This window comes from Gopherus evgoodei, chromosome 16 (genome assembly GCF_007399415.2).
Source record: "Gopherus evgoodei ecotype Sinaloan lineage chromosome 16, rGopEvg1_v1.p, whole genome shotgun sequence".
Classification (NCBI taxonomy): Eukaryota; Metazoa; Chordata; order Testudines; family Testudinidae; genus Gopherus; species Gopherus evgoodei.
Window position 1 is genome coordinate 1,807,278 of NC_044337.1, and position 12,145 is coordinate 1,819,422.

General features: G+C 45.1%; 1 protein-coding gene across 3 annotated transcripts in view; it reads right to left on the reverse strand.

The window, feature by feature from the left end:
- NOXA1 (NADPH oxidase activator 1) overlaps nt 1–12,145 on the reverse strand; it is a 42,417-nt gene that overhangs the window by 18,811 nt on the left and 11,461 nt on the right. For all 3 annotated transcript variants that reach the window (XM_030535583.1, XM_030535581.1, XM_030535584.1), the window contains one exon: nt 8,221–8,329. In XM_030535583.1, the coding sequence (XP_030391443.1) occupies nt 8,221–8,329 (109 nt within the window). The remainder of the gene's footprint in view (nt 1–8,220; nt 8,330–12,145) is intronic.

The following is a 12,145-nucleotide window of genomic DNA, read 5'->3' on the forward strand; positions in this document are numbered from 1 at the left end:
CAGACACAGCAACCAGCTCAGCCTTTCCTCTGCTATTGATCACAGGGATGCTGCTGCAAGAGCTATCTTACAAAACTTCACATACGGAGGTCAGAGAAAATAAACACTGTGCTTCATAAAGTGATGCTGCTAGGCTGCATACCACAGGCTCAGAGCCTTTGGGGCAGATCAGGACTAGCCACCAGGGTGCTGGAAGCAAAGAGGTACATGGGCCACAAAAGAGGAGGTGTTCTCAGAGGATCATCTCTGACAACATATGAGGTACTGTAGGTTAGTCCCTCTCTAGGCACCAGTGGCTCTAACATTTTCCCTGTGCATGTTTCCTGGCTTTCTGCCAGCGTGTATCCTGCTGCTGTGATACTCTTGTTCTGTGGCAGGGGTAGGCAAGCTCTGACATGCGTGCCAAAGGCAGCATGTGAGCTGATTTTCAGTGGCACTCACACTGCCCAGGTCCTGACCACCGATCTGGGGGCCTATGCATTTTAATTTAATTTTAAATGAAGCTTCTTAAACATTTTAAAAACCTTATTTACTTTACATACAACAATAGTTTAGTCATATATTATAGACTTGTAGAAAGAGACCTTCTAAAAAACATTAAAATGTAGTACTGGCACGCAAAACCTTAAATTAGAGTGAATAAATGAGACTCAGGACAGCTCTTCTGAAAGATTGCTGACCCCTATCTGTGGCATACACTGTGCTCAACGACAGCACATTCACTAGCCACACTCTGGGAGGAAAAGCAGTAGGGAGTCACATGGACAGATATGTGCTCTTCTACAGAGTTCAGACAATAGCCAGGCAATTTAGTATGAGGATCTACCAAGTCTTGAATGCTGGCTGGAAGAGGCTGGCCCAGATGTGCTAAGCTTGGTCCAGATGTCAATAGCCAGATGTTATATGGGGTACCTGTAGCATTCCTGCAGCTCTCCCTGACCTCAAAACCCAACGCTTTTCAGGAAAGCTCTCCCCAGATCCCACGTGTTATTAACATGGCAAGTTAGAACTGCACACACGTACAATGAGCAGCAGAGCATGTAGCACATACACAGTTAGCAGCGCTATAATGGAACACACCTGGCCCAGTTATCAAATGTGGGCTTCGTAACAAAGTGGCCAATGCCCACATTTAGGTGCTCAAATCAACCTCTAGGCTCATTAAATTGACATTTACAAGCCCAAGAGGCAATGTAAGCATCCTAATGGGAGACCTGCAAGTAACTCTAAGATGCCCCCATTGAAAAGCTGGGCCCAGGATATAAAAAGTTAGGTCTGTGTCTGTGATTTGAAAGTAACCTTTGGGCTAGTGGAGATAAGCAGCATTAAGGAGGCCACAAGAATGAAGAGCATTACCTGCTTTCCCTAGGAGTGTGCATTGCTGGCAAACCCTAGGAGCAGCACTGGCTCCTGCCTCAATAGTTTACTGCCCATCCTCCTGATCAGAGATGAGAGACTGTAATGCTACTGTTCTTCTAATAGATAAAGAAAGAAGAAAAAAACATGGTGGAAAAGTTGATCAGAAGATCCCTCTCAGCTAGCTTTTAAGTTGAGGACAGAGCAGTGGCTTGTTGGACAGTGGCACCAAGGGGAATGGAGCTTGCGAGATGTCCGAGTGCAATGTTTTCCCCAAGAATTGAAATGGGGAGGTGTTCGAATTTACAGGGGGGAAGTCAGGGCCGATGAGGGATGAGACCGCGAGGGTGAAGATGGGTTCTATGGAACCACAGTAAAAACGGAAAAATGTTTCATGACCATTTTATTAGATTTAACTCATGTTTTAAAATCACCACACAAATTAAAGTTGGCTACTCAAGCCTTCTATGAAGCATGATATCTACATCCTTCTTGGTTTCTTGTTATAATTTTGCACAATTCTGTTAGTGAACTTCTTGAATGCAATGCGTTCATCTTTGATGGCTTCTCGTGTGTTCGGTACTTCCCTTCCTTCAATTGATATGCTCATTAATTCATTCACATGATCAGGCAGAAAACAACTTCTTTCAGAACATAAAATTCTATTCAATGATGAGAAAGAACGCTCAACTGTAGCTGTTGTGACTGGGAGTAGCAAGAGATTAATTCCTACTTCTTTCATCCCAGGAAACAGAACACAAAGATCGGGTTGAGCCACTAGTGATGATAAAAAATAAGTTGAAGTCAAATCTTCATTGATTCGTCGCATGATATTCCACTCTGTGTTCAAATTCTCTATTCTATCCTGAGCACATGGCAGCCCCATTGCTGGTAGTACCTCGCTCCACTCAGCTGTCGGTGTTTTATAGGACAGGGATCTGTAAAAGCTACGTAGAGGTTGAGTAGAATCTAATCTAATCCACCAGACTTCCTACTTAGATCCATCCCATCTTAGTAGATACTTTCCAAAGCCAGGAGTAATTTTAAGACAACAGCCAAGGATCGCTCATGAGAAAGCCAGCGGGTTTTCCCAAGTTGGACTAATTTGAACTTCAGTCCCAGTGTATCTTCTAAATTCTCCAAGATATTCAGTCTTTTTGGACTCTTGCTGTAAAAAGACTATAATGAAGGCATTAAATTTATAGCTTTTTTAATGTCTTTTGAAGAGTCTACAGTTCATACTAGCGCTAGTTGGAGTAGATGGCCTCTGCAGTGTGTATAGCAGAGATTAGGGTTACACTTTTCTCTGAGCAAAAAAAATGCTTGTGCGTTTGATGGAGCTGCAAACTTCTCTTTCAGCCATCTGTTTGGGGTCCAACTGACAAGCATTTAACTCTTCTAAGATGTGGGTTGTCACAGATGCAGCCGATGTGTCTTCTATAACTTGAACATCTAGAAATGCATCGACTGGCCGACCACTTACATCAGGATAACGTACACAATGACTTAATACTTGATGTCCATTTGCATTGGTGCATTCATCAGCCATGTATGCAAATTTTTTGAATGTGGTAAAAGTGTTCTTCACTTTTTCAACTGTTGAGTCTTTCACTGTTGCACCACATGCATCTAGCCAGTCAGTTGAGTTTCTTGCAGAAAGATAGTGAGCATTTGCTGGGCTTTTTCAGAACCAGTGTTCAACTTCAGGATGAACAAGTGACAATGCACTTAACATTGGCACGGGTGGCAAGTTTGTAGAAATTTTGGTGGTGCCCAGAACCCGCCCCCTCAACTCTGCCCCCCCAAACTCCACCCCCACCTGCCTAAGGCTCTGGGAGGGGGCTTGGCAGGGGGCGTCTAGGGTGCAGATCCTGGGCTGGGGATTAGGGTGCAGGAGGGGTGCAGGGTGCAGGCTTTGGGATGGAGTTTGGGTGGTGGGGGCAGGCTCTGGGCTGGGGCAGGGGGTGGGTGTGCAGGAGGGGGTGAGGGGTGCAGGCTTTGGGATGGAGTTTGGGTGCAGGCTCTGGGCTGGGGGTGGGGGCATAGGAAGGGGTGAGAGGTGCAGGCTCTGGGAGGGAGTTTGGGGGTGGGAAGGGGTGTGTGGGAAGGGGGAGGGGGTGCACCCTCTGGGAGGGAGTTTGGGGATAGGAGGGAGTGCAGGGGTGAGGGCTGTGGATGAGGGATTCATGATGCAGGAGGGGGCTCAGGGCTGGGGCTGAGGATTAGGGTGCGGGGGGAGGAGAGCTCTGGCTGGGGCTGGAGGATGAGGGGTTCATGATGCAGAAGGGGACTCAGGGCTGGGGCAGAGGATTAGGGTGCGAGGGTATGAGGGTTCTGGCTGGGGCTGGAGATGAGGGGGTCATGATGCAGGAGGGGGCTCAGGGCAGAGGGTTGGGGTGTGGGCTGTGGGGCTGAGGATAAGGGGTTCATGATGTGGGGGGGCTCAGGGCTTGGGCAGAGGATTAGGGTGCAAGGGGATGAGGGTTCTGGCTACAGCTGGGGATTAGGGGTTCATGATGCAGGAGGGGGCTCAGGGCTAGGGCAGAGGGTTGGGGTGTGGGGTGAGGGCTGTGGGGCTGAGGATGAGAGGTTCATGCTGCGGGGATGCTCAGGGCTGGGGCAGAGTATTAAGGTGTCAGGCAGGGACGCGGCGAGGCGGAGGGGGACACGCAGAGGGAGGGGTGGCAGGTGGGGGCTGGGACCTGCTCCAGGCAGGGACGCGGCGGGGGGGGGAGACCCACAGGGGACGGGGCCCGATCCAGGGAGGGCCAGGGTAGAGACCCAGCTCCAAATATTGCTGGAGCAGGGCACCCGGCCCTGAATATTCCTGGAGCCCGAGCACCACAAATGTATATAACCTGCCGCCTATGCCTCCAGTTTGTAAAGTGTGGTATCTCTTGCTTAAGTAGAAAGTATGATGCCACAGCCATGTGTGTTCGCATGAACTGTGTTGTGTCTCCAGCATTCTTAACAGCTTCATTAACACTCACCAGTATTGTCCTTGGTAAGGAGTTCAGAGGTGCTTTCACATGAGTTCACCAACCAGGTTGGGGGCCAGAAGGGACCTTGCTCGTTCCTCCAGCTGCTCACTGTTCGCTCTGGCCACTGTTGTTCATTCTGCCACCATTCACTCCATCGCTCTGTTGCCAATGGCCCTGCGCTGTCACCTTCTGCTGCCACCTGCCCCTGTGAGCTCTGCGAGTTGGTCTCTTGAGGTTCCACCAGCTCTCAGTGATTTCAGCTGAGCTCTCAGTGGGGGAACCTCGCTGCTAGTGCAGACTGGACTGTCTCTTCCACAGAAACACTGTCCCACAGCAAGTCTAAGCACTTGGACCTGATTATCAGTGATTTCAGCTGCAGTGGTCACTTAACAAAACAAAAGACTATCTAGGGAGCCTAATCAGCTCTGTCTTTAAACAGTGGAGAGGAGCAGGTCAAACAGTACTTGTGACCCAGGCAGACCATCAAGCAAAACACCTGCCCCCATCCTCTCGCTTGATGCCCTCAATCAGCACAGGCTAAGTACAGCTCTACTGCCCTTTACTCATACAATAAGAACAACAACATTCATTAAATTCCAACCCCGCATTCAAGTGATCTGTAACCCAACCCCAGCCAAAATCTATCACTTTGGCAACACAGCTCTGTTCACTGGATACCTAGGTAGATTAGGTGTGAATGTAAATACAATCTGGTCCTGAAGCCTTTCTCCCTCAGCTCATCACTAGCTGTCAGGGAGAGCTCATTTAGAACTTGCTTACAAATCATCATTTGAAATGATTATGTTGGCCAGCATCACCGAAATGAATGTACTGACATTGTCATAAAAAACAACAGCTGTATAAGGAAGCTAGTCTATTTTCAGACTTTTCAAATCTATTATATTTTTTCAGATACACATATTTTATCATACACTTTATATGCTTTTAAAGTGTATATTAATGTTTCAATTTCAATTCAAATTTCCAAACAATCACTAAATTGGCAACACTACTTGTAAATAGTTCACAAAACGGGGTGGGAGTGGGAGGGAGGATTCAGGCCGGTTATAGGGAAATCCCTGTCTGAGTGGCAGATGCTGGAGCAGTGAATTGATGTGAGGAAAATAAGCACATAACATGAGATGGGCCACGGTCTTCCGGTGAGATCATAGGACTAGGAGCCAGAAGAACTAAGTCCTATTCCTCATTGTTATTGTCACATGGATAATAATAGCTATGCACCTCACAGAGGTGTTGTGGGAATTAATTAGGGCTAAACTATGGTCTAATGGATTTCAGTGGTAAAACTCTCATTAGCTTGTGTGGGACCTGGGTTTAGCCCTTATTTTTGTAAAGATCTTTGAGATACTCACATGAAAACAGATCATTAGAGCATTAATCACAAATGATGATTTATCACCACCATTCCCATTGGAGGGGACATACATGTGTGCTGATGGTAAAATCCTCCAATGGGATTTTGTTTTCATTTTTTGCAAAATGTGAAAACTTTTCAGAGGACATTAGAGGGTCAACATGGTGTGAATACACCTCTTGATATCTTCTAAAGAATGCTTCATGAATAAATGTTTGTGCTTGCCAGTGTGTGCACCAATCCCATTCCCCCAGCCACCCTTCAGATCACGTGCTTGGGGCCCTGCACTTTCAAAAGGTATACCCCTTGTTTTCAAAGGCATGACAACAGAGTGGAAGGAAATGCAGGGAGAGATCCATAAAGTCACACTGCTGCTGTATAGAAGCTTTAGCACATTGCATTTAAAGGAGCACATGCATGAATAAAGTTGCCTGACAGGTTCTGGGACCTGTCTGACTGGAGACACACAATGCCTCTTTTCATATTTAGGGGTCTAAGTATTAAACTATCTCTTTTTTCTACCTGATTTTCAGTGTATCAAAAAAGACTCAGGACACAGGAAACAAAGTAATGTAAAGACTAGTTAAAAATATGTCCCAGTACAACAGCTGCATCTGTGTTTAAAATGTCTTCACTTCTCAAAACCCCTTTGTCACACAGACTGCACTAGTCTGTGACCTCTGTCCCTTAATTCCTCAGAGAGGCGTAAACAGGAATTCACTGTGCATATGCTGGGGGAACTCGCAACAATCCATCACATCTGACACATGGGATAGAATCCCCAATATATACACTGAGTAAAGAACAGATACAGACATTAAGATTATTTCCAGTGTTGTATAAATTGTCTTTCTTTTATATGGTGCAGCAATAATTTTTGTTGTGTTTACATTTATAATAATTGGATAGAACACGGGGAGTTTAAAAGAATGTGCCCAATAACATTACCAGTTGCAGACGAGGTCTTGTAAACTACCACTTGGGATTTGTTCAAAATTTGCATTCTTAGGACCCTGTCTTCCAGTTAGGTCCATGGGATGTGTGAAGAAATGGGAATTTTCTGTCCTATCTTTAGGAATTTATGTGTGCCTCTGTTTCCTTCTATACTTTGCATTGCTACCTTGTGGGTGCAAAAGGGTTAACAGCGCTTCTGGAACAACTCAGGAGTTATGAGGTATGTGTTCCACTTTGCTGGGCTGGGTCATTAAAGAACAGGTTGAAACTAATCCAGGTCAATAGAGGATGTGAAGAGACAATGAGACCCCCGCCCCCACCCTGAAGACTGAATGGCTGACCCCTCATAGAAGGAACTCCGCCCCCCAGGCAGAACATGTGAACTCAGCTGGAGAACAAAGGCAAAAAGGTGTCAGGTGGCTGGAATAAGGGCTGCCATGTAGAGGGACTCAGCAGCTCTCATATGGAATGAAGGCAAAGAACTGGAGCCAGAACTGGAGTTGAAAACAGCTTTCATTGCATTGGCGCGGCCAGGACAGACTATGCCTTAACTTTTACTTTCCTGTTCCTAGGTTACTAAGAACTCTCCGATTCTGTAGCCAGGTGATTAATAAATTGTTACCTTGTTTTGAAAAGGATGACTGTGTTGCTGCAAGTAGTCACTGTGAGCCTTGCGCTCTGACTGGCTACAGTACCAGCCTGTAGGGTTTCCAGTTTTGGTTGGATGTATTCCTGGAAGTCTCATCATATGACATAATCTTTAATTAAAGATTAATCTTTCATTCCTGGAGACTCCAGGACAACCCTGGAGGGTTGGCAAACTTACCAGCCTCCTGTAGGCATCTGGCTTGGCTGGATTTGCTGCAGATAGCCATGGAAAGAGACAGGGACCACTGAGAGACTACAGCCTGCCCTGTGGAACTGTGTGGTTCCCTGGGGCCCAGACTACTAAAGGGTCACTCCCAAGGGGTGGGTTACAGCGTGGGGCATAGACCAGCCCTGTGAATCCGGGGCAGGTGGACCTGTGATAAGCAGCAGTTAATGTGACATTTCTGTGTACAGGAACATGGATATGTGGTTTTTGTTCATGCTTCCATTCTCAAAATTTATGCACAACACTGGTATTGGTCTCAAGGGGTCTCTTCAGAGACCTCAGTCTGGCCAAAGACAGCATCTTTAGCTCATTGCAACACTGATATGGATTCTACTGGGATGAAATTTAAGGAAAAACCCATGCCTCTCAGGAACTACTCTCTACTCCTTAACTGGATTAACTGCAACTCAACAATCTCACTCTCTCAATATAAAAATATTGTTTGAATTTTGGAATTAGACCACTTTCTCCCAGTTTTCCCAAGCTAGCAGGTATGCTCCAGAGCAGTGCTAATATTCTGCAAGTTGGACTGGCAGCACACTGATATCCTCATATACATCTGGACATCAGGGTTTTACGGTCAAACATGGAAATTATGGTGGACACAGCTTGGAAAGCATCTCGTTGGCTTTCCATTGCTGATAAGTAAAGACCTCTCTCCTACCCACCCACACACTCACCTCCCAGGCACAGAGCACGTGCCTTAGTCCCAGTTGTTTGTAGTCAATGAAAGGGTTATTTCTCAGGTGAGTGAGGGCCATGCCGAAGTCATACAGAGCTTCTTCATACCTGCAGTGCACAAGGATAGAGATGAAGATGAGAACTGAATCCCCAAATTTGCAGGGAAAAGTATCAAGCTCAGGAACCAGACAAACAAAGAGGATTCTTCTCTTCCCAGCAGCCTGGGTTAGAGGAAGCTTCACTGGAGAAACATGTGGAATCCCTAAATTTAGACTATTGTTTCCCTTTCCTCCATGATGATCTGGTCTTATCCCACTGTCTGAGTCTGTTAACTTTTGACATCCAAAATGCTGTCATGATACTGAGGAGATGGGAGAAAGTGGAAAGACTAACAGTTCCTTGCTAACTGTAGAAACTTCACATTATGCTCCAATTATGGGAATTGGGATCCCTTGCAATTTTATCCTAGCTAGTGTCCTTGCAGAAATTTAAGAGAAAAAGAAAGTGCTGAAGGGTAATGCTGATATTGGACAACAATTCCCAACTAAAGGGGAAAGGACTCAGAAAAACCTGCGGCTGGCCTGTGCCAGTTGTCTTGGATTCTGGCCTGTTTAACTGTAGTGTAGACTTATAGGCTAGGAGTGGAGCCTGGGCTCCGGGGCCCTGTGGGATGGAAGGGTCCCAGAGCTCAGGTTGTAGGCCAAACCCAGAAGTCTATGCAGCAATGGAACAGCACTGCAGGCCAAGCCCCATGAGCCTGAGTCATAGAATATCAGGTTTCAAAATCAGAGGGGTAGCTGTGTTAGTCTGGATCTGTAAAAGCAGCACAGGATTCTTTGCTGCTTTTACAGGTTTCAAAAGGACCTCAGGAGATTATCTAGTCCAACCCCCTGCTCAGAGTAGGACCAACTCCCTAACAGATTTTTGCCCCGGATCACTAAGTGGCCCCCTGAAGGATTGAGCTCACAATCCTTGGTTTAGCAAGCCAATGCTCAAACCACTGAGCTATCCCTCCCCCAAGTGCCAGCTGGGGGTTTGTCTTTGCTGTGTAGACAAACCCTGACAATCAATCTTTTCTGAACAATGTATGTATAAATACAGAGGAACTCCACTGACTACAAATGGAATTGCTCTGAATTAGAGCTGTGCAAAGGATGGACGTTCTGCCTGGAGAATGAATTCCAGAGTTCTAAATTTGACTTCATTCCAAATTTGAAAAATGTGAAGTTCTCTGCAAAGAAATTTTTGTTTCATTTCAAGTTGCTGAAAACATTTAATTTCTATACAGAATTTAAAAAAATCAAAATGAATAGTCTTTTTAAAATGAAGAATTGAAATGTTTTGTTTTGACATTGTCTAAACCTTTCCCCCTTGTCTTCCTAAATGAACTTCTCAATGAAACGGTACATTCTAACAGAATATGATTCCACTGACGTTCCTCCAACCAGCGTACTCTGAATTTACCCTGTGTTGCTTAGAGCAGAATTTGGCTTAGCCATTTTGACTGACAAGAATGGCAATGGTCACCCTCTCTCAACAAAGGGGAGTGGCCACAGAGACACAAAGGTCATCTAATGGGGACAACTAAAATCATAATAGGGACGGGGGGAAGGGGATGAGGTATGTGTTGCTAGGAGCCCAGATGCCAGCTCATGCCAAGGCCCTAGGCCTCACTGACAGATGCACAGCTGGAAACCAGTCTAACTCACCTGTGTGTTAGTATTGTTAAAATACGACTTAGATTTGTAAGAATGTGTTTATTGTTTAGACTTTATGAAGAATTGTAGGATGCTGCATGTATTAATCTTACTTACAACATCTGTACCCCGTAAGGGTATATAAGATTGTATGAGGTGTTTGCATTGTAATCATCTGTAATTGTGCAAATCATCAAACAGAAAGGAGCATTAATTAATGTAGAAATACTGGCTTCCTACAGAACGTGTTAGGTCCTGCCCACCAAGAAGACCCACAAAGGAGCCATTGTGAAACTGTCACACTGTCTGGAGTGGCTCATGACTGTGAGTGCCTACCTCAGGACAGACTGTCAGAAAACAAGAGCAGACACCCCAAACCGGAGGTACGGTCTATAATTACATTTCCCCAAGCCAGTAACAAATGTGAACTCCTGGATCACTCTACCAGGCTCACCATGGAAGCACAGACAGTCCCCTTAGACACTCCAGTCTGTCTTGCCACCCAGGCAAGCTCAACTTTGTGATAAAAGTTTCTTTAAATCCCATACCACATCACATCAGGTTTCTCCCAGTCCCAAGAGACCAGTCACCCCCAGATCTACTGGTACTCCAGATCTTACACTAAAGACAAGGCTGGCAGCCAATTCTATAGTAAACTAACTATAGATTTATTAGCTAAGAAAGGGAAATGAGAGTTACTGAGGTTAAAGCAGGTAAAATATATGCACAAGTGAGTCACAGTTTGTAACTCCAAATGGTGTCAGTGATGTAATAGACGTCTGGTTTCCCAAAAGTCTTTCAGGGAACCCAGATTGTCTCTGGGGATCTCTGCTTTGCATCCAGTACACTTCCCTGTAAGACTCCAAACAGTCCAGACATGAAGGCTCTTTCCCTGAATCCGTTCTTATATCTTCTGACAGAAGACAAGATGACAGTGTCTCTTCCCACATGGGCTTTTCCTTTGGTGATGGAGAGTGGGGAATGCACTTAATCTTTTGACCTTGAACCATCATATATAATGGCCACTTGCTTTGAAATTAGCATTTTCTGTTAAAGTCCTTAACTCCTCCTTTAGCTTTTCACAAGATTTCTTTGATGGGTTACTAAGTTACAGGGTGTACACAATGCAGATGTTTGCTGTTACACTGTAACAGGAACAGATAAGTGAAAACAATGCAAATAACATCCCATTGGCTTTCATGAAGTTTAAAAACCCAATACACTCATTCATCTAACCATTACTTTGATCTATAATAATACACAAGTGAATTGATCTGAATACATTGTAGCATGACCTGGTCTGCCAGCCTCACTGAAACATTAAAGAACAAAGACTGTTAATTGCTTCCCCTCACACTCAGGGAGAGTAGACCTGCAGGTGAACTCATCCCATCAGCTTGAACTCTGGGGGAAGAGAATACAAACCCCTGACAAGAAGGAACAGGTACTCTCTGCTGCTTGAACTCTGAGAAGTGAAAATTCATATGTCCCTCATTCTTCAACCACCATTCCAGGGGACATGTGTTCTTGCTGATGATGGGTTCTGCTCGATAACAATCCAAAGCAGTGCTAACCAATGCATGTTCATTTTCATTATCTGAGTCAGATGCCACCAGCAGAAGGTTGATTTTCTTTTTTGGTGGTTCAGGTTCTATAGTTTCCACATCAGACTGCTGCTCTTTTAAGACTTCTGAAAGCATGCTTCACACCTCATCCCTCTCAGATTTTGGAAGGCACTTCAGATTCTTAAACCTTGGGTCGAGTGCTGTAGTTATCTTTAGAAATCTCACATTGGTACCTTTGTGTTTTGTCAAATCTGCTGTGAAAGTGTTCTTAAAATAAACAACATGTGCTGGGTCATCATCCGAGACTGCTATAACATGAAACATGGCAGAATGCAGGTAAAATAGAGCCAGAGACATACAATTCTCTCCCAAGGGGTTCAGTCACAAATTTAATTAATGCATTACTTTTTTAACAAGCGTCATTATCATGGAAGCACGTCCTCTGGAACGGTGGCCAAAGCACGAAGGGGCATAGGAATGTTTAGCATATCTAGCATGTAAATACCTTGCAATGCCAGCTACAAAAGTGCCATGCGAATGCCTGTTCTCACTTTCTGGTGACATTGTAAATAAGAAGTAGGAAGCATTATCTCCCGTATATGTAAACAAACTTGTTTGTCTTAGCAATTGGCTGAATGCGAAGTAGGACTGAGTGGACTTGT